Source organism: Podarcis raffonei, chromosome 10, assembly GCF_027172205.1.
Source record: "Podarcis raffonei isolate rPodRaf1 chromosome 10, rPodRaf1.pri, whole genome shotgun sequence".
Taxonomy (NCBI): domain Eukaryota; kingdom Metazoa; phylum Chordata; class Lepidosauria; order Squamata; family Lacertidae; genus Podarcis; species Podarcis raffonei.
In genome coordinates this window covers 1,386,193-1,409,912 of record NC_070611.1, presented here as the reverse complement: position 1 = coordinate 1,409,912, position 23,720 = coordinate 1,386,193, and the positions used below count along the sequence as shown (strand labels likewise).

At 41.4% G+C, this 23,720-nt stretch overlaps 1 protein-coding gene across 4 annotated transcripts in view; it reads right to left on the bottom strand.

The window, feature by feature from the left end:
- Nucleotides 1–23,720, bottom strand: part of LMNTD1 (lamin tail domain containing 1) — a 267,223-nt gene that overhangs the window by 47,789 nt on the left and 195,714 nt on the right. Inside the window, exon 11 of one of the 4 annotated variants that reach the window (XM_053406836.1) lies at nucleotides 194–524. The exons of the other annotated variants lie outside the window; for them this stretch is intronic. Coding sequence (XP_053262811.1) covers nucleotides 375–524 — 150 coding nt within the window. The 3' untranslated portion in view covers nucleotides 194–374. Of the gene's footprint in view, nucleotides 1–193; nucleotides 525–23,720 lie in introns of those variants that run through there. 4 annotated transcript variants of the gene reach the window in all.

The following is a 23,720-nucleotide window of genomic DNA, read 5'->3' as shown; positions in this document are numbered from 1 at the left end:
TTTCTTTGACAATGGGGGGTTGCCATAGTGCTCAATATTTGTTTTACTTTGAAAGAGTGACCAAAGAGGTGGGAGAGGAGGGGGCTTGGGGAAAACAAGGGGCCCAGTGATATCATGCACCCAAGGGTCTCCAGAAACCTGGTATAGTCGTATAGGAAGTAAAGATTTAAAAATTAATTCATGTGATGAACCCCTCCAGGTGCCACATTTGGTAGGTAGGCTGTTTCAAGTTTCTTCTCTGTATCCACTGGACCTTATGAAAAAGTCTGAAGATGGAATGGAGTGTCACTACTGCAATCAAATATTGCTGTTAATCTTATCCCTGAAGTAGCATACCAAGAAACAATCATAGTAGTCTGACCTTAGTGTTAATATCACCATGCTGCAAATGGCGGAGGCCGTGGTGTTGGGGGGTAGAAAGACAGATTCTGAACTGAATGTAAGATCTGTAAGCCGAGTCTGTGCTGATCACGCAGTGGGAGGAAGGACCCTGGTACAAGGATTCGTAAGACTCCTGGCCTTGCCTGTGATATAAATATATATAACACCATTAGCAGGAAGGAGGCACTGAGCTGCTGGAACCAGGAATTCCAAGTGTCCCATATCTGGATGAGAGCACAGCACTACACTTTTGCAAAACAACAGTGTTTCTGGAAGCAGGGGCCTGCAGTGCGCCCGAGCCATGCGTTTCTCCTGGGAGTGCTGCAGGCTCTGCGCTGCCCAAACGGTCCGCCCACTGCCTCCCCCCCAGCTATAGGGCGGCTGAGTGGGGGGAGGCAGGCAGATTCTGGAGGCCCCACGGTGCGCCCCGCCCATATGGGTGGCTTGCCCCACCCCTGGGTGCGCCATCCCTGCACCCGAGCAGCTTCCTCTGCCGCTGTCTGGAAGTTACTCTCCTGCCTCAAATAGCCGGTCACTTAATTTGACTCTGCAGCCCACACAATCAAGATCTGTCTGAATCAGTTCTTAATACTGACAGCATTCTTTCCTGACACTCAAAGCATTTTACAGACTCAGTGTCAGCAGAGCATGCAGCACTCTTGCAAAATGGGGCATTTCTTAACCAGTCTTCTGCACCAGCTCCTTTCTGTCTTCCCTCAAGTTTAATCCTAGACAGAGAGGTCTCAGTTCTCTCTAGTTTTGTTCCCATTAGTAGTTTTGTTCCTAGTAGACCAAAAGTGATAGATGTTCATGCAAATTTGTAACTGCTCATTTACTATCAGCTCCATTATACAGTGGTACCTCGGACGCTTCAGGTTACAGACTCCGCTAACCCAGAAATAGTATGCGGGGACGCGGGTGGCGCTGTGGGTAAAACCTCAGCGCCTAGGACTTGCTGATCGTCAGGTCAGCGGTTCGAATCCCCGCGGCGGGGTGCGCTCCCGTTGCTCGGTCCCAGCGCCTGCCAACCCAGCAGTTCGAAAGCACCCCCGGGTGCAAGTAGATAAATAGGGACCGCTTACTAGCAGGAAGATAAAGGGCGTTTCCGTGTGCTGTGCTGGCTCGCCAGATGCAGCTTGTCACGCTGGCCACGTGACCCGGAAGTGTCTGCGGACAGCGCTGGTCCCTGGCCTCTTAAGTGAGATGGGCGCACAACCCTAGAGTCGGACACGACTGGCCCGTACGGGCAGGGGTACCTTTACCTTTACCATTATACAGTGGTACCTTGGATGCTTCAGGTTACAGACTCCGCTAACCCAGAAATAGTACCTCGGGTTAAGAACTTTGCTTCAGGATGAGAACAGAAATTGTGTGGCAGTGTCGCAGCGGCAGCGGGAGGCCCCATTACCTAAAGTGGTACCTCAGGTTAAGAACAGTTTCAGGTTAAGAACGGACCTCTGGAACGAATTAAGTTCTTAACCTGAGGTACCACTGTAAAGGGTAACAGAAGAAATTTCTTGAGGCAGTAGGTAAGTTGCATACTGATTTCATCATTTGTGATGCACAGAGAGTGCTCTCTGTCTCTCAGGATGTTTATTAAGCCCATAGATGTGATTTGAGGCCTAGATGCCAGATCAAGGCTTGCTTTGCATTGGCTTTTGGTTACCTCTGATGCTGGTGATAAGTATTTCTCTTCTTTTCAACATATTGAGTTTCAAGGCTTTATGCCTCACATTGGATGTGCTCTTCCAAGGGACTCTTCACCATACAGATTGTAAAATGCTGATAGGCCCAAATGAAGGCATGGATATTGAGGCAATGTTCTGCACCTGGAATCCAGCTCTTAGGGCACTTCATATCAGAATTTTCAAGATCAACTCTAAGTCACACTTCCCAGACTAGTGTATGGATTAGAATTTACTTAGCATTACTGTATGGGACTGGCAGAATTGACGAGCAGAATCCGTGACCAGGGAGAAGAGTCGGCTGAAGAAGATTGGAAAAAATTTAAGGACTATTTACAGAAATACTGTAAAACTAAGGAAAGTTAAATGGTGTTGGATTGAAATTGAGGGGTTTCTAGCTGTAATGATATAAAGGAATATAAATGGGGGGGGGAAAGGGTTTGAAAAATGAGGTAATGTTATAAGCTGTAATGCTTTAAATGAAGGATTTGCTGAACAAATAACCTTAATTGGGATACAAGGAGGAGAAGTATGAGGAGGTCTGAGAAATTTGTTATTTAAAAGTATGATCTATGAACTTTATGTCTTTTTTAATGTTTTTGTTTGTTTTGTTTTTGTTTGTTTGTTTAAAAAATGCGAAAATCTAATAAATATTTTTTTTTAAAAAAGAATTTACTTAGCATTACTTAGCATTTCTATATATTCCAATGCAGTTCTTGACTCACAAAGCTGGTAAAACTCACATCATTTTTTTAAAACAATGTATATTTTGAAATAAAATATGCTTAGAAATGTGTATTTCAAGAGGAAACGTGTTTAAAAATAGCTACAGTGGTACCTCTGGATACGAACGCTTCTGGTTGCGGAAGTAGTTGCTCCTGGATGCGAACTTTGCCCCGGGATGTGAGCGTAAAGCACACGTTAGAGGGGAGTGCGCAGCGGGAAGCATGCTTTCGCTAATGGCACCTCTTGTTAAGAACAGTTTCAGGATAAGAACAGACCTCTGGAATGAATTAAGTTCATATCTGGAGGTACCACTGTATTTAATATACAAATTCTGCTATTCTCAGTGGAGATTTCTTATAACATATGTTTGAATGTTGAATGTGTTAGTGTATGTCTAAATATAATGGATAAAACAAGCACCATTACCTGTACTGCTGGATAAGTGTTTAATGGTTATTGCATTTGTTTAAAAACTAATAAAATTTTGTTACACACACCCACACACCCACACCCACACCCACAACTTCTGCGGTGGATATTTACTAAATTATAATGAGGCATATCCTTAACAGTTGGGCAAGTGACTTAACTATGAAAGTGGTGTCCTATAGATTTTCCATTACTGAGAAGGTTCCTATACAGAGTTGCACGACTTTCTTTATAACCATTTACAGTGGTACCTTGAACTTAATCCATTCTGGAAGTCCGTTCGACTCCCGAAACCATTCAAAAACCAAGGTGTGGCTTCCGATTGGCTGCAGGAGCTCCCTGCACTCAAGTGGAAGTCGTGTTGGACATTCAGCTTCCGAAAAACGTTTGCAAACTGGAACATTTACTTCCAGGCATTCGGGAGCCGATTTGTTCGACAACTAAGCTGTTTGAGAACCAAGGTATATGAATTTCCTTTTTTAAAAAAAACAGAGTAATACTTTATTTAGAATTCAACAATAACAAAGGAAAAAACCACAGTAGTTGCTACATCAAATCATTACAATTAACCAATTTTAACAATATATAAATAATAATAAAGAAATTATACAACATCACTTTTAACTTACTGAGGTTTTCATATTACACTTTTATCTCTTTATCTTTTTCCTAACATATCAAAAGGAGAAAGACCAAGAAAGGAGACACAAAAAGAAAAAGAGAAGAGGAAGAAGAAGGGAAGGGGGTGGGGAGAAAAAAGGAAGAAGAAAACAAAGCAAAACAAACACATTTGGCTTCCAATTAGACTCATTGTATTATTACTGCTACAATTTTTTCACACACAGTTCCAAGTTGTTGTATTTCTTTGTTTTCATCAGATATCAAAAAACATTATATTTGTTATTTTACAAGGATCATTCTATTTCTGCCAGGAGATATTTGTTATTGTAATGCTTTTCTAAATACTCTTTAAAGATTTTCCATTCTTTCTGTACTTTCTGTTTTGGATACCCTCTAATTCTCCCTGTCATCATGGCCATCTGTAGATATTCTATCATTTGGACCTGCCACTCATTTAGCGTAGGTGTTTTGTCACTTTTCCAGTTTCTTGCAATTAAGATCCTGGCTGCTACGGTTGTATACATAAAAAGTGGTATCTTTTCTATTTTGATTTCTGGTGACATTATTCCCAGGAGGAAGGTTTCAGGTTTTTTCTTAAATGAAAACTTATATAGTTTTTTAAAATTCATTGTAGATGTTATCCCAAAATTCTTTAATGCCTGTGCATTCTCACCACATGTGCATATATGACCCTATACCAGCTTTACACCTCCAGCAAGTTGGTGATTTTTATACATCTTTGCGAGTTTTGCTGGAGTGTGGTGCCATCTGTATAACATTTTCATAAAATTTTCTCTCAGATTATAGCACGCCGTAAATTTGATATCCTCCCTCCACAATTTCTCCCATTGATCCATATAGATGTTATATCCTAGGTCTTGTGCCCATTTAACCATTGAACTTTTCACCAATTCTTCTTTCACCTCCCACTCAAGTAGGAGGTTATACATTCTTGAGATGTATTTTCCTTTATACTGTATTAATTCTTTTTCAAATCTGGACATTTCCTTTGCAAGACCCTCCTTTTTATCAAGTTCAATCTTTCATTTATCTGAAAATACTGTAGCCAGTCTGTCAGGTGACTTCTAATTTCTTCAAATTCTTTTAATTTGATGTTATCGTTAGTCTCTTCTATTAAAACTCTATATGTGGCCCAGTCTCCTTGCATATTTTTCTTTTTAACAGCCAGGGCTTCTGTTGGTGAGGTCCATAAGGGAATTTTTGGTTCTAATATTCCTTTATATTTTATCCAAATCTTGTATAACAATTTCCTTATAATATGATTTAAAAATCCCCCATGGGCCCTCACTTTTTCATAAATTAAATACGCGTGCCACCCATATCGGTTGTCAAAACCCTCTAGGTCTAACACGTCTGTATCTCTTAGTATAATCCAATCTTTTATCCATACCAGTCCGGCTGCTGCGTGATACATTTCTAATTCTGGTAGGGCAAAACCTCCCCTCTCCCTTTGATCTATAAGTATTTGGTGTTTGATTCTTGGTTTTCTTCCATTCCATACAAATCTCACTATATCTTTCCTCCAACTTTTAAAGCATTTCATTCCTCCCAATATTGGAATGGTTTGGAATAGGAAAATCATTTTTGGTAGAATGTTCATTTTGACTACTGAAATCCTACCCCATAGGGAGAGGTGAAGTTTATTCCAAATTTCCAAATTTTTTAAAATCTCATTACAATTTTTTGTGTAATTGTCCTGGTACAAGTTAATACATTTTGTTGATACCCAAATTCCCAAATATTTTACTTTGTTTTTAATCTCCAAACCCGTAATTTTTTGTAAATCCTTCATCTCAGATCTCATATTTTTAACTAATAAATTAGTTTTTTGAAACTTATTTTAAATCCTGCTAATCTTCCAAATTTGTTGATTAATTCTATAGCTGCTGGAATACTTTGTTGGGGATTCTCAGTTGTTACTATCAGGTCATCTGCGAATGCTCTGATTTTATATGATTTTACTATCTTAACTCCCTTTATTTATTCATTTTTCCTAAGAGTTTGTAATGTTTCCAACACTAAATAAAAGAGGTGAAAGGGGACAGACATCCTTGCCCTGTGCCCTTTGTTATTTCAATATTTTCTGTAATATTACCATTTATTATCAGGTTTGCCTTCTGTCGGTGGTAGATCGTTTCTATTGCCCTTTCAAATTTTTCTCCTAGTTTCATTAATTTGTTTCTTCATGAAGCACTAGGAGATGTTGTCGAATGCTTTTTCTGCATCAATGCTACCTGTTTGTCGCTTTAAAATTCTAAATATTCCAATATATCAACAATATTTCTGGTATTGTTTTGGATCTGCCTCCCAGGTAGGAATCCTGCTTGATTTGGGTGGATGATTTCTTTTAGCATTTCTTTCAATCTATTTGCTAATATTGTATCAAAGAGTTTATAATCACTATTTAATAGTGATATTGGTCTATTATTTGCTACTAATTCTGGATCACCTCCTTGTTTTGGTAATAACATTACATAGGGTTCAGTCCAGGAATCTGGTATTTTCCCTTTCTTTAAGATGTCATTCATTATTTCTTTCAAAGGTGTTGCCAATATATCTTCTAGTTTCTTATATAACTCAGCTGGTATACCTTCGGGCCTGGCGTTTTCCCTGGTTTGGCTTTCTTTATTACATTGTTAACTTCCATCATTGATACCAGGGAATTTAACATCTTTCTTTTTTCTTCTGTGGTATTTGGAATTTTGTGTTGAATTAAATACTGCTCTATCTCATCTATGTTCTGTATCTCTTTCTTATATAAATTTTCATAATAATTTGCAAAGCTCTGAATAATCATTTGTGGGTCTTCTGTTACTTTTTCTCCTATCTTCAATCTGTTAATAAATTTTTCGTTCCGCCTTTTTTTCAACTGCCAGGTAGGAGCTTACTTGGTTTATTGGCAAATTCAAAATTGCGTTGTTTCAAAGTTCTTAAATTCCATTCCATTTCTTGTTCTATCATAGTTGTATAATCTGATTGTAATAATCTAATTTCTAGTCTTCCCTTTTCATTCTTTGGATTCTAGTTAAGTTCTTTTTCTTTTTTATTTAATTCTTCTAATAGTTTTACTTTTTCTTCTTCTCTTTTCTTCCTAGAAATAGAGTTTTGCTGAATAAAGTATCCCCTGATCACTGCCTTACCTGTATCCCAGACCACATTTCTATCTATACTTTTATCCTAATTGAATTCAAAAAATTCCTCCATCTTTTTTTGTTACTTGTAATAAATTTTCATCATTTAATAATGATTCATTTAATCTCCATCTTTTTCTTCTAATTTTTCCAATTCTTTTTAAGCTTAGAAATACTGAATTATAGTCCGATATAGTTTTTGGCAGAATCTGTATCTTATCTATTCTCCCAAGTAGCTCTTTAGTTGAGCCAAATGGCATCTATTCTACTGGCGGATTTATTTAAAGAAGTAGGAGGCCCAGGGTTCGCTCTGATTGTTTAGAAATACACAATCGCTTTGAGGTCCTCTCCCCTAGCATGGAAGACGAAGAGCAGACTCCATTTGAGGATCTCTCCCTCATTACAGTCGATCAGGTATATGAAGACGAGCAGCAAAGTCAGCCCTCAGGGAATGTGCAGGCGACCTTGGAACGGACAGCTCACGGAAGAACCCCGACCAGACCTAAGAGGAGGCAGGTAGTGGTGATAGGGGATTCCCTACTGAGGGGAACAGAAGCAGTGATCTGTGGGCCTGACAAGATGTCTCGGGAAGTGTGCTGTCTCCCCGGGGCTGAGATCCAAGATGTAACTGAAGGAAGGAATCATAAAACCCACTGACAAATACCCCTTCCTCTTGGTTCATGTGGGAACCAATGACACTGCAAGCAATAGCCTCCAGAAGATCAAAAGAGATTACGAGGCTCTGGGCAGGAAATTGAAGCAATTAAATGCTCAAATTGTCATCTCATCTGGCCTTCCAGTTGAACGACGTGGCCCAGGGAGAGAGGGAAAAATAGTGGAAGTGAACAACTGGCTTTGCAAATGGTGTAAACAGGAACGGTTTGGATTCTTAGATCACGGAATGCAGTTTCTTGAAGATGGACTTCTGGCAAGCGATGGGCTGCACCTCACAACGGTTGGGAGGAATGTTTTTGCCAAAAATCTCAGAAACCTCATCAGGAGGGCTTTAAACTGACTAATGTGGGGGAGGGAGACAGTGCTCCTGAAGGTAGGAGTCTATCAATTGATGAAGATGATCATCCAAATGTCATAGACCGAATGGAGCAAACAGCACGCAGACCTAGTGGTGAGAGGAAAAAATCCTTAAATAAGAGACACGGGGGAATGATTAATGGACTTCAATGTCTGTACACTAATGCGCAAAGCATGGGAAATAAACAAGATGAGCTTGAGCTCTTGGTACAGCAAACTAAATATGACATAATAGGAATCACTGAAACCTGGTGGGATAAGTCCCACGATTGGAATGTACTAATGGAGGGATACAATCTATTTCAGAGAAACAGACCAGACAAGAAAGGAGGAGGAGTGGCGTTATATGTCAGGGATGTGTATACCTGTGAAGTGATCCAAGATTTAGAACCTCAAAGCCAAAGTGAGAGCATTTGGGTCAAAATTAAGGGAGAGAAGAATAACAGTGACCTCATTGTGGGAGTTTACTATAGATCCCCAAGCCAAACGGAGGACATAGATGATGCCTTCCTGGAACACATGGCCAAGCATGCAAAAGGAAGGGAGATAGTAGTAATGGGGGACTTCAATTACCCGGATATTTGTTGGATGTCAAACTCAGCCAAGAGCATAAGGTCAAAAAGATTCCTCACTGGCCTTGCAGACAACTTCATTGTCCAGAAAGTGGGAGAAGCAACAAGAGGAACAGCCATTTTAGATCTGGTCCTAACCAATGTTGATGACCCTTCTGTAACTCTGCAGGTGGCGAGATTCCTGAATGCGGTTATCTCACACACAAAAACCACCAAAAAACCCAACAAAAACACCAAAACTAATCGGACTGTTATGATGAGAGTGCATGTCAGATCTCGTCTTCAGTTTTTCTTTTTCTGTGAACCATCCCTTGGAGCTCTCCTGGCCCCAAGCTGTCATTTGGCTCTGCTCAAGGACCCACCCTTGCATCGTGGTGTTCACCTTCTGTTGTCGGATATATCGGCCTTTATGTCTCTGTGTTTTTATGTTTGTACATATTTTATGGGCTAATAGCCGTAAATAAATAAATAAATAAAATGTTGATGACCTGGTTAGTGGGGTAGAAGTGGAAGGATCATTAGGCGCGAGTGATCATGCTCTTCTGAAGTTTACTATCCAGCGGAAAGGAGCAGCCAAGCATACTAGGACTCAATTTCTTGACTTTAAGAAAGCCGACTTCATAAAACTTAGGGAAGTGCTGGGTGAGATCCCATGGACAGTAATACTAAAAGGAAAGGGAGTTCATGATGGCTGGGAGTTTGTTAAGAGGGAGATAGTAAAAGCACAACTTCAGGCAATACCAATGAGACGGAAACATGGAAGGTGCCTAGAGAAGCCAGGGTGGCTATCTAAAGAACTTTTAACTGAGTTAAGATTAAAAAAGGATGTGTACAAAAAATGAAAAAGGGGGGAAACCACCAAAGAGGAATTCAAACAAATAGCCAGCACGTGTAGACACAAAGTCAGAAAAGCTAAAGCACAGAATGAACTCAGGCTTGCTAGAGAGGTTAAAAGCAACAAAAAAGGCTTTTATGGGTATGTTCGTAGCAAAAGGAAGAACAAAGAAGCAGTGGGGTCACTCAGAGGAGAAGATGGTGAAATGCAAACAGGGGACACAGAAAGGGCTGAACTCCTCAATGCCTTCTTTGCCTCAGTCTTCTCCGATAAAGAAAACAATGCCCGACCTGAAGAATTTGGAGCAAATGATTCAGCAGAGGAAACACAGCCCAGAATAACGAAGGAGATAGTACAAGAATACTTGGCTAGTCTAGATGTATTCAAGTCTCCAGGGCCAGATGAACTGCATCCAAGAGTATTAAAAGAACTGGCAGATGTGATTTCAGAACCACTGGCAGTCATCTTTGAGAATTCCTGGAAAACAGGCGAAGTCCCGGCAGACTGGAGGAGGGCAAATGTTGTCCCTATTTTCAAAAAGGGGAAAAGAGAGGACCCAAATAATTACTGCCCAGTCAGTCTGACATCAATACCAGGGAAGATTCTGGAGCAGATCATTAAGCAAACAGTCTGTGAGCACCTAGAAAGGAATGCTGTGATCACCAATAGTCAGCATGGATTTCTGAAAAATAAGTCATGTCAGACTAACCTGATCTCGTTTTTTGACAGAATTACAAGCCTGGTAGATGAAGGGAATGCAGTGGATGTAGCCTACCTTGATTTCAGCAAGGCATTTGACAAGGTGCCCCATGATATTCTTGTAAAGAAGCTGGTAAAATGCGATCTTGACTATGCTACCACTCAGTGGATTTGTAACTGGCTGACTGACCGAACCCAAAGGGTGCTCATCAATGGTTCCTCTTCATCCTGGAGAAGAGTGACTAGTGGGGTGCCACAGGGTTCTGTCTTGGGCCCAGTCTTATTCAACATCTTCATCAATGACTTGGATGATGGACTCAAGGGCATCCTGATCAAATTTGCAGATGACACCAAACTGGGAGGGGTGGCTAACACCCCAGAGGACAGGATCACACTTCAAAATGACCTTGACAGATTAGAGAACTGGGCCAAAACAAACAAGATGAATTTTAACAGGGAGAAATGTAAAGTATTACACTTGGGCAAAAAAAATGAGAGGCACAAATACAAGATGGGTGACACCTGGCTTGAGAGCAGTACATGTGAAAAGGATCTAGGAGTCTTGGTTGACCACAAACTTGACATGAGCCAACAGTGTGACGCGGCAGCTAAAAAAGCCAATGCAATTCTGGGCTGCATCAATAGGAGTATAGCATCTAGATCAAGGGAAGTAATAGTGCCACTGTATTCTGCTCTGGTCAGACCTCACCTGGAGTACTGTGTCCAGTTCTGGGCACCACAGTTCAAGAAGGACACTGAGAAACTGGAACGTGTCCAGAGGAGGGCAACCAAAATGGTCAAAGGTCTGGAAATGATGCCTTATGAGGAACGGCTAAGGGAGCTGGGCATGTTTAGCCTGGAGAAGAGGAGGTTAAGGGGTGATATGATAGCCATGTTCAAATATATAAAAGGATGTCACATAGAGGAGGGAGAAAGGTTGTTTTCTGCTGCTCCAGAGAAGCGGACACGGAGCAATGGATCCAAACTGCAGGAAAGAAGATTCCACCTAAACATTAGGAAGAACTTCCTGACAGTAAGAGCTGTTCGACAGTGGAATTTGCTGCCAAGGAGTGTGGTGGAGTCTCCTTCTTTGGAGGTCTTTAAGCAGAGGCTTGACAACCATATGTCAGGAGTGCTCTGATGGTGTTTCCTGCTTGGCAGGGGGTTGGACTCGATGGCCCTTGTGGTCTCTTCCAACTCTATAATTCTATGATTCTATGATTTGGTTCTGAAAAATTAACATAGTCCTCCCCCCCCCTTTCCTATTGTTCTCCCAAGATCATTCTTTCTTCTGTGTATTCCAGCAACCTTTTTTCTAGTTTTTTTTGAAGAATTCTACTTTTTTTTCATTGGGAGCATATATTCCAACTTGAATAATTGCTTCCCCTTGGTTTTTAATTCTAATTATTATTATTATTCCGTTGGAGTCTTTATGTAGCAATTCTGGTTCAAGGCTTGGTTTAACATAGATTACTATTCCCCCTTTTTTTACTTGATCTGAGGAGATAAATGCAGATCCCAAGTTCGGATTTATCAAGACTCTCCTATGATTTCTATTTACGTGTGTTTCTTGTAGACGTATGATATCATCTTTTTACCATCAATATGTGTTCTATCTTGATTCTCTTTTTCTTTCCATTTAATCCATTTACATTCCATGATAGTAATGCTAGATTCATATTTTATTTGTTAAAACAAAGAGTGATTACAATAAGAAAATATTTGTGTACAGCAATTTTTTTGAGATTTCTATTCACTTTCAGAGTTTTGTTCCAGAACCACAGATTTATGACTGGAGTCACCATCTGTTCTTTGTCTTTCTCCTCCTAACTCTCTTCCAATATTTCCTCCAGAAAATACTGGTGCCCTCGATTGTTTCTATCTTTCTCCTTTTCCCTTTAAAATTGATGGAAATTCCTTCCAGAAATTCCCACTTTAAAAATATAGATTTCGCTTTGAGTGTTTTGTTAGAAACTGGAATTTATCTCTTTTTTAAAATAGACATGGCTGCCACATAGTTTTTTCGAACTGGTAGAAAATATGGATATAAAAGACGCATAGAGATTTAAACATTTAACAGAAAGGGACTATATTTATATATAATATGGTCAATTCTGTTCCTTCCCCCAGTACTTCCCTCAGTAAATTAGGTAATTCAGTTTAATATTCCCCACTTCCAATTTCCACACAAATTTGGTCTCTTTTACTGATATTTTATGAATTCATCACTTTTTAAATCTCTCTCTCCTCCCCCTTATTATCTTCTAAGGCATATGAATTTCCAATAGAAATTGCCTAAGGTGTGCAAGTTCAGCAGAAATACAAATTTATAAGAACAGCAGCAAACAAAATAAGCTAAAAACCTTGGTAAATTTAAAAGGCAGATTACAAATCCTATATAATTTCCCATTGTAATTCAAGCAGTGGTTCTATAGTAGTTGTTACAGTATAGGTGTTGAATACAATCTTGACCTGGAGCTAGACTAATAGGATGACAAGGTCAATTATCTTTTGAAACCCTTTTGCTATGCAGAGGAGCAGCGTTTGGTGAATCTTGTTTAGAGAGTAGACTGTATTTGTTGCAAGTTCTTTATTGCAGGAAATACATAAATTGGAAAGAAAAGTTTCTAGTTACAGTCTAACTCATTGGTTCTCAACCAGTGTGCTGCGGCACCCTAGGGGGACTTGAGAAATGTTCAGGGGAGCTGGGGGGGGGGTTTGTCCTTTCATTAACTTGCAGCCCATAACTTCCTGCGTTATCTCTCTTTCTCTTTCTCTCCAAAGAGCATTCATGGGAGCGGGCAGCTTTAACTTGTAGCCCATTATCTTCCGGCATCTCTCTCTCCTGCCCACCCCCCAGCGGCCATCCTTCCTCAAGTGCTCTTCCTCGCTGCCTCCCAGACACGTTCCAGATTCCGAGTCTCTCTCCCCCCGCTCCCCACTGCTCTCCTTCCATGAGCTCAGGGCAACTAGAGCCCAAGCACGTCCCACAGAAGTAGGAGGTTTGTCTTAATTTGTGTTCCTGACTACAGATTGGGTTGCCCTTGCCTGTCGTGAACGTGCAGCTAAGGGAGAAATTTCTGATGTCTTGTTATGATGTCTGATGCTTCTAAGAGGCGGCTGCCCCATTGATATGTGGGGAGGAATCCCTGCTTTCCCTTGACCTCTTCCTCCCCCCCTCTCTCACACACACACAGCTCAACACATTTATTCATGACATAAAGGGCATAAAAAGTAGTTTGAAAGAAGTTGGAGAAGATATAGTCTCTCCAAATAGTAAAATTGTCTGTGTATGTATCTGGCTTTCATTCAACCTCAAGTAGATCTCATCAGAGAATAATAGATCATTTAAGGAATTATAAGAAGTATTATGACTGTATGATAATAGTAATAATAATAATAATAATAATAATAATAATAATGCACATACCAGAGAGTAAGTCCTATTGAATGCAGTGGGACTTACTTCTGTGCAGTAAAGGCTTGCAGATTAAGGCTCTAAAGAATAAAATAAAAGAATAAACACTCCACATGTTTCCTTAAAAATTGCTGGCTGCTGAACCATTGCAATTAAAGAATTTAAAGTGGATTGGGTACATTTTCCTTTCAAATTATAGGAAGGGATAAATACAAAGTGCTTCGTATATCAGCATCACATTTCTTTCATTACAGGTATTTTATTTTCAGTATAAAGAGGACTCAGTTTTTGTAGCTGATTGTAGGCAGCAGTGCCCTCTTTATGTATTCACATGGTGTAAACATGTATGTTGTCCTTAAGATCCAAACACACACAGAGATAATGAACACACAAGCAAGCAATACTCCAAAGTGCTTCTGTTCCCAAAAAGGGCAGAAGGTGGTGTTTTGATCTCTTCACCACTTTTAATTGATATCTGAGGTTAAGGGAAGCAAAAGAAGAAGGAAGGAAGCAACAAAACTCTCCCTTTTCAACTTTGCTCAGAGATCAACCTTCTCCAGTATTTCTCTTTCACACCCAGTTCCAAAAACAGACGATGGAAAGGGAAAGGAGAATAATTTCCCAGGTTTTCCTGCTTCCCCTTGCAAATTTTTTTTTTTTAAAGATTTTTATTGAAGTTTTACAGAAAAGAAAAATAGAAATTCACAGAATAAAAAACCCTAGATTACAAAAAAAAGAAAGAAACACCAAAAATACAAAAAGAAAGCACAACTAATTAAGAAAAATTAAATTTAAACAAAGAAGAGTTAAAACCAATCCATTTTTCCAATAACCTCAATTTCATATGCTTATGTTCTTGACCTCCTCGCACCTCCCCCCTTTTGTATTCCCATTCAAATATTTAATTCAGCAAATTCTTACCCTTTTTCAAATGTTAAACTTTATACCATAACATATACTATATCCATATTTTCAAGCATATCAATACCTTTTTTTGCATAATCTTATTAACTTTTATCACTAATTACCACTTATTGCCAATCCAAGCACAGTTTTAGCATTCATTAATTTTATAGTATTTCTGAAGATAGTCTTTGAATTTCTTCCAGTCTTCTTCCACCAACTCTTCTCCCAGGTCTCGGATTCTGCCAGTCATTTCCGCCAGTTCCATATACTCTATCAACTTCATCTGCCACTCTTCCAGGGTGGGTAGCTCTTGTGTCTTCCAATACTTTGCGATGAGAATTCTTGCTGCTGTTGTTGCGTACATAAAAAAATTTCTTTCTTTGGCACCAATTGGCCCACCATGCCCAAGAGAAAGGCCTCTGGCTTCTTAAGGAATGTATATTTAAATATTTTTTTCATTTCATTATATATCATCTCCCAGAAAGCCTTAATCTTTGGGCATGTCCACCAAAGGTGAAAGAATGTTCCTTCACTTTCTTTACACTTCCAACATTTATTGTCAGGCAAGTGGTAGATTTTTGCAAGCTTGACTGGTGTCATGTACCACCTATATATCATTTTCATAATATTCTCTCTTAGGGCATTACATGCCGTAAATTTCATACCTGTGGTCCACAACCATTCCCAGTCAGCAAACATGATGTTATGACCAACATCTTGTGCCCATTTAATCATAGCAGATTTAACTGTTTCATCCTGCGTATTCCATTTTAGCAGCAAGTTATACATTCTTGAGAGTGTTTTAGTTTTGGATTCTAACAACTCAGTTTCCAATTTAGATTTTTCCTTCCCCTTGCAAATTAACACCCCTCTGGTGCTCAGCAGCTACTCTACGAAAGACGTGAAGGACGCTTTTGGATTCTGGAGCCACAAGGAGGGGCGATTCTGCGGCAAGGAGGGGCCGTGGTTCTGTGGGATTCTGCAGGATTCTGCGGCAAGGAGGGGCCGTGGTTGGAGGAAGCCCTTCGCAAGCTGGGAGCTTCAGTGGCGGCACCCCTCTAGAGGCTTCCCCCAGGGCTGAGCCCCTGGCTAGCTCCTCCCCCGTTAACTACGGGGCAGTGTTCTGTATTTGGATCCTGTCTCTCTGCATACGCCATTCTGCTGTCTTCTCCTTCCTTCATCTTTTTTTTGTTAAAATTTAATGGCCCCTTCGTTTCTCATTTCCTCAACTCCTATAGGATACTTCCCCTTTCAAATCTAAACCTCCCCCATCCCATTTATTTTTTGTTTTTCTTTCTGGATTTTTCTGCACCCTAAACTTGGCCAGGTTTGTGGGTGAAAACTTCCACAGCCTTTCTTTGGTGGAGGTAGCCATGTGAAGCATGCTGATTTCCTTGCCATTTCCATCTAACATTCTGAAGAATGGCCCACTTCCATCTTGATTTTATGGGTATGTGTTTTAGTTGGTAGTTTTGCTGATGGTTCACTTATAATTGCTAATCTTGATTGTAAACTCACATCCATTGAATTTAAAAGCTAGATATAAATAAGTGCATTGGACATTTCTGTCATCAGTTATGTAGGCCTGTAGCTTGATGGTGTGTGTGCCTGGATGTGTGTGTCTTCTATAAGGAGGGTTGTAAAAATAACTCTGAAAGTGGGGAGTGTCCTCTATGTTTCTCTCTCCTAATTTTGGAAAAGGCAGGCTGGGGCTGCCACGTGGAGTGTGTCAGCTCGGCCCTGCAAAGTGGTGGCATTGCTTGGGTTCCCATCAACATGTGGGCACCCACTTACACGCAAGCCAAAAATGGCTCCAAAAAGGGGCAGAGCAGAATGGGGGGGGCAGAACTTGGGAACCCACTTACGTGTGTCCTGTAACAAAACCCCAGTTTAAGTGGGTAGTTCTTCAAGGGAGCTGTGGACTCAAAAATGTTGAAAACCACACTGGTCTAACTAACTAGTCTAGAGAAGAACATGACAACCATGCTTGTTCCTTTGTTCTCTCAGATGATAGTTAAAGATGACCTTTCATCAAAGCCTGAGAGAAAAGTGTAAGAAGGAAGAAATAGTCGTAAAACAGGATGCAGCCTGGGAGTATCAGTCTAAACAAGGAGGAGATTCAAAAGCTATAGACCAAACATGTTCACAAGGAATAGACCAAACAGGAAGGGAGGAGTAGCATCATTATACGTAAAGGATGTGTACACCTGTGAAGAAACCCATGACCTGGAGCATGGAGAGCAGATGGAGAGTAAATATTGTAGGAGAGAGAAACAACAGTGACCTTACTGTGGGTGTCTGCTATAGACTACCAAGTCAGACAGAAGACTTGGATGATGCCTTCCTAGAGCAGATTACCAAACATTCAAAAAGGAGAGATAATCATGGGAGACTTCAACTTCCTCAATATCTGTTGGAACTCAAACTCTGCCAATAATGTAAGGTCCAACAAATTCCTCCATTTCCCCACTGACTTTCCCAGAAGGTGGAAGAAGTAACAAGGGGATCATCTATCTGTTGGGATACTGCCAGGGAGACAAAGTCCATCTGAGCCCCCAAGCCGGCTGCCGGACGATCCATCGATCTCCCGTAGACACGCAGTATCAGCAATTAGTGACACGAAGCCTCAGAAATAGATTGCCACATTCTTAGGCTGGTGCACACTCTATCAGCAGAATTCACACAGCAAAAGATGCACAGCAGGAGAGCATTTTTCCAAGTTTATTCAGCGTTGATCAGAACAAAGAAAAACATGACCGCCTGTTTCGGTATGCTCAGGCAACAAGAAGGAAACGAAAGCAACTGAAAACATAAACATCCTGTGAACAGGAAATACGCAGACTCTGTGACTCACAAAGCTTGCTCCCTTTTAAGGTGGAACGGAAATATCCTAACATCCTCCCCCTTTCCGTGTAACCTGTAGTACCTGTGGTTCAACCCAATTGCAACCTTTGTACGTAAACCTTAAGTTGTTCTCTGTTAACAACCTTAGACAACAGATCAGCAGGAATTTCATTTCCTGGCATGTAGGACACCTGAATGAGTCCTTTCTGAATACACTCTCTTGCACGATGTAGCTTAATTTGCAAGTACTTGGTTCTTTGCTTGCAACTCTCCGAGTTCAGCAAAGCCAAACAAGATCTATTGTCTTGATACACTTGTATAGGACATTTCACAGAAACCCCGATGTCCTTAAACAGTTGCATCAACCATTCACAATCCATGAGTGAAAATGACAGAGCATTGAGTTTTGCTTCACAGGAACTTAGGCTAACTGTCGTCTGCTTTTTGCACAGCCAGTCAAACAGACAGTGGTTGTACATGTAGCATACTCCAGAAGTGCTTGTACCATCCGTGGTGTCACTTCCAAAACTTGCATCTGCAAAGATTTCAAGACCTCCAGTCTTCTGACTGGTGAATCTCAGTCTGTAGTGCATAGTCCCTTTCAAATACCGGGCTATGCGCTTCAGAGCTTTCCAATCCTGAACAGTAGGATTGTTAGCATGTCTGCTAAGCAGGTTAGTGCTTACAGCTATATCAGGTCTTGAGCATCTAGCAATGAAATTCAACTTGCCTAGAATGCATCTGTACAGCGTAGTGTCAGAAAACGCTTCAGCAGTACTATCTACCTGGTAACCTGTCACCATCGGTGTGTCTGCTGGGTTTGCATCAACCAAATTCAACCTGGTTAATACATCAGCAATTTTCTGTGTTTGGTGTACCAGAAAATTACCTGCTTGGTCCCTCTCCACCTGCAGAGAAAGATAGTTGGATACCTCACCAAAATCCTTCATGTCAAAGTGCTCCTTCAGTTGAGCTAGGGTGCTTTGGTAAAAAGCCTGATTCTTCCAAAACATCAGAAGATCATCAACAAAACATAAACAATACAGTTTGTTTTGCCCCTCCTCCTTGACAAACACACACGGATCAGCTTTGCCCTGGTGAAAACCTAGAGAAAGCAACGTCTCAGTGAGTTTTGTGTTCCAACACCTGGCACTCTGCTTGAGACCATATAAGGATTTCTGCAGTTTACAGACCATTCCCTTCTATATCTGCATCCCGTCAGGTGGAAGCATGTACAGCTCCTCCCCCAAAATCCCGTACAAAAAAGGTGTATTAATGTCATGATGGGAAGCATGCAGTTTCTCCTCTGCAGCTATCTTGAGCATCAGCCGAATGCTCTCATATTTGACGGTGGGCGAGTAGGTCTTGTGGTAATCCTGTCCTGGTACCTGTGAAAAACCTCTGGCAACCAATCTGGCTTTGTGTCTGACAACCTTGCCATTCTGGTCTGTCTTGGCCTTGAAGACCCATTTGCTGCCAACCAGTCTCATCCCTGGGACTACCGGTACCAGTTCCCAAGTTTGGTTCCTATTCAAGGAATCAACTTCATCCTTCATGGCATTTAGCCAAGGCTCAGCATCTTTAGAGGTTAACTCCTGAACCTCTTTGAAGCTTGAAGGTTCCCACACCTTCTCTGAGCTACTAAGAACAGCAGTTGCCGTCTTAGCAAACTCATCAGCAAATCTCTTTGGAGGCCTGCCCTTCGTGGCTCTCTCAGATCTGCGTATAAGACGCAAGTCTTCTGGACTCATCTCCTCTTTCTTAGGAGAAAAATGACCAATGGTGAACAGTGGTTCTTCCAGTTCATTGTCAGACGCATCAGATGGTCTGACTGAGGCCTTTGCGCTCTTGTAGTCTGCTGTGTCATCACTGTCGCTGACACCAGCAGCAGCGCCACCCACTGAACTGGAATCCGAACTCTGATCATCATCATCATCATCATCATCCTCAGTTTCCTCAGCTTTCTCAGCATGATCTGCTTTCTTCACATCACCTTCATCCTCCTCTGGGTAACTCTGGAAAATTCCCACATTTCCCTCCCACTTAGGATTGTACTCAACACTCCTTGTGAACTTAATGGACTTAGAGTCAGTCATCCATACTCTGTATGCACCTTTTTCGTACCCCATGAACAAACCATGTGCCCCACGCTTCCCAAGCTTGTTGCTCTGTGGGGTGTGTACCCACATGTCAGAACCAAAGATTCTCATGTGTTTGACGTTAGGTTTCTTACCAAACATCTTCTCATAGGGAGTGCAATCAATAGGTGATGACAATCTGCGATTAAAGTGTAAACAAAATTCGACAGAGCCTCCCCCCCAAACTTCTCAGGGAGGTTTGCATCATGCAACAAGGTTTTCATTCCTTGCAGCAACGTTTGATTTGCTCGCTCCGCAAGCCCATTCATCCATGGCGATCTAGGCGTTGACAAGTCATGCTGGATTCCCTTCTCAGTCAGGAAAGCTTCAAACTGCTGAGAAGTGAACTCCCCACCCCGATCAGTAAAGAGACAGCGAATACGTTTACCGTGAGCATTCTCCAACCAAGCACAGAATGCCTTGAACCTAGGAAACGCTTGCGATTTCTGCTCAAGCATAAACACATGAATGTACCTAGAAAAAGAATCAATTAGAACCATGAAGTACCAAAGGAAGGGGGCAAACTGAGATTGCAGAGTTTTGAGAAATTAAAAGGGAAGGTGAGAGATTGGTTGCACTATCACCAAATAAATGAAGTGTTTAAGTTGGACAGTAAAATTGGCTTCCAGGTGGAAAAATCAAAATTGGAGACTGAATTGTTAGAATCCAGTACTAAGAATTTGTCAAAAATGTACAATTTGCTGCTGAAATGGAATACACAAGATGAAACGGTTAAATCAACTATGATTAAATGGGCTCAGGACATTGGTCATAATATTTTGTTTGCTGATTGGGAAAAGTTGTGGACCACCGGGATGAAATTCACGGCATGTAATGCCTTAAGAGAAAATATTATGAAAATGATCTATAGGTGGTACATAACCCCAGTCAAGCTTGCAAAGATTTACCATTTGCCTGATAATAAATGTTGGAAATGTAAAGAAAAGGAAGGCACATTTTTTCACCTTTGGTGGACGTGCCCGAAGATTAAGGCATTCTGGGAAATGATCTATAATGAACTTAAAAAGGTATTTAAATATACCTTCCCTAAGAAACCAGAGGCCTTTCTCTTGGGTATTGTCGGCCAAGGGGTGTTAAAGACGGATATAACTTTCTTTATGTATGCTACAACAGCAGCTAGAATACTCATCGCGAAGTACTGGAAGACACAAGATTTACCCACACTGGAAGAATGGCAGATGAAGGTGATTGACTACATGGGCTTGGCAGAAATGACGAGCAGAATCCGAAACCAGGGAAGAGAAGCAGCGGAAGAAGAATGGAAAAAGTTTAAGGACTATTTAAAGAAATATCACAAAATTAATGAAAGTTAGAATGATGTTGGACTGGAAAGTAAATGGTTACTATTAGCAATGGTTAAGACAAGGAGAATAAGGAAGATTAGCTTAAATTTAAAGTAAAATAAGGGAAGATTTGCTGAGTAATTGATTAGAATTTGGAATACAGAAAAGGGAGGCATGAGGAAGTCGGGGAAGAAAGGTATAAGAAATTAAGATATGAAATGGTACTTGTTTTTTGTTTTGTTTCTGTGTTTGTTTGTTTATGTATTTGTTGTTTTTATGTTATGTTTGTGTGGTTATAAAAACTGTTTAATAAAAAATATTTTTTAAAAAAATAGAACCATGAAGTACCTTGCTCCTCCCAAAGAGGGCGCAAGAGGACCAACCAGGTCTGCGTGCACTAGCTGGTAGGGTTTGGAAGCCTGTCTGCTAGACTCCTTGCCTTTTGGAGCAACCTTCACCTTGTTCTCTGCACAAGATACACATTTCATGTGAAATTTACAGAGTTTGATGTTCAAACCTTCAACCAACCCAGGCATCTTGGCCAGCGCTTGTCAAGACATGTGACAAAATCTTCGATGTGCATCGTGAATACATCCTGCATAAAGAACCTTGTTAGTTTGTGCAACACAACAAGAATCAACATTTGAGACAGCAACAGCATTGTCATCATAAGTTATACAGAATAAGCCATCCATAAACTTTGCATGCAAAATGTCCTCTTTGCCTTTTCTGATGACACAGACGGTCCTCTTGAAGGATATCTCAAAACCACGCCCAGTCAGCTGTGGGACACTAAGCAAATTGTCCGCAGCTCCTGGAACAAAAAGTACATCTCTGATGGTAGTGTGCAGACTTGCAAGTTTCACAGTCCCAACTCCTGCAATTTGCAACGTCCTTCCATCAGCCAGGTGGATCTCACCATCTTGAGGTGTGAAGGAGATAAACAGGTGCCGGTCTTTTGAAATATGGCGACTGGCACCAGAGTCCATAACAAAGCTGGCCTTGGCCTTTGGAGAAGCTGTGCCAGCAAACAAAACCTTGTTTTCCACTGGCGTGGGTTTTTGCAGCTTGCCCCCCTGCTCCTGGCCATCAGACTTGCCTTTAGCCTTTGGTGAAGCTGTGCCAGCTGAAGCCTTTGGTGAAAACTTTGTTTTCCACTGGCGTGGGCTCTTCACCCTCCCTCTGCTTCGGGCCATCTGCAGGCATCTTGCTCTGTTTACCTCTGGCCTTCCAGCCTCTGCAAAGGCGATGACCTTGGTTCTCACGAGAAACAGAGCTCTCAGCTGCTGACTCCTTGGCTCCCCCTGGAGGCTGGAATGCTGCCTGGGATGACGTGACAGTCTGCTCCCCCTGCAGCTTGCAACCGGTGCCCTCAGCATCCCTGCATTCATTCGCATTCTGGGAAACAGCCAGGACCTCCGATGCATTCAAACTCTGGGCTGGGATGATTGGCAGATGGGCAGCTTTCAAAGCATTCCACATCTCATGTGCAGTCGTATTTCCAGCTAGCGTTTTTATTTCCTCCAGAGAGACAGACAAGACTATTACGTCTATGGCCCTCAAATTCTGGGCTCTCCATTTCTCTGTCAGAGGAACTGGAGGGGCTTCAGACACAGCATGCCACACTCCAAACTGACGCAGCAAACTCTCACACCATTTTGCCCAGGTCTGATAATTGTGCCGATTTAACTTTGGGCACTCAGTGGCCTCAGAAGCTTGGAAAAACTCTATTCCATCTTTTTACTTGAGCCGTGAGTCTTTTATGCCTTCAAAGACGTCTTATCTCGGCAGCCCATTAATCACGATGCCTCTGGCTCGGCTCCCAGGCCAATTAGACCAGCCGGACATCAGAGACTCTTGCCAGCAAACAGAAAAGCCTTATTTTGCTTTTGCTTTTCCACACATACCTCAGCAGTCTGTCGCAGTCTTACTCTCCTGTAAGTGCCGTGAATCTGGGCCCGAAACCTGTTGTTGGGATACTGCCAGGGAGACAAAGTCCATCTGAGCCCCCAAGCCGGCTGCCGGACGATCCATCGAACTCTCGTAGACACGCAGTATCAGCAATTAGCGACACGAAGCCTCAGAAATAGATTGCCACATTCTTAGGCTGGTGCACACTCTATCAGCAGAATTCACACAGCAAAAGATGCACAGCAGGAGAGCATTTTTCCAAGTTTATTCAGCGTTGATCAGAACAAAGAAAAACATGACCGCCTGTTTCGGTATGCTCAGGCAACAAGAAGGAAACGAAAGCAACTGAAAACATAAACATCCTGTGAACAGGAAATACGCAGACTCTGTGACTCACAAAGCCTGCTCCCTTTTAAGGTGGAACGGAAATATCCTTACACTATCTTGGACCTAGTTGTCACCAACAGGGAGGAACTGACCAATGAAGTGGAAGTACTCGGAAACTTGGGAGGAAGTGATCATGTCCTCCTGGGTTTCATGATACAGAGGAAAGGGAAAGCTGAGTGTAGTAGGACATGCACTCTGGACTTTAAGACTGTCAAGTTCAACAAGCTTAAGGAGCTACTGGGTGAGATCCCATGGTCAGAGATACTCAGAAAGAAGGGAGTCAAAGATGGATGGGAATTGCTAAACAGAAATATATTGAAGACCCAAATGCAGACAATTCCAACAAGAAATAAAAATGGGAGGCATCTAAGGAAATCAGTATGGCTGAGAGTTAAGAAGGGCATGTATAAGAAATGGAAAAAAGGGGAAATCACAAAGGAAGAGTATACATGAGTTGCCAACAGTTGCAGGTCAGGCTGGCTAAAGCTCAGGCTTGCAAGAGAGGTTAATAATAATAATAATAATAATAATAATAATAATAATAACAACAACAACAACAAAGGTTTATTTGGCTATGTCCAAAGTAAGAGGAAAAACAAGCAAGCGGTAGGCCTTCTGCGGGGAAAAGACACAGAAATGCTATTGGGTGACAGAGAGGTGGGACTACTCAACACCTACTT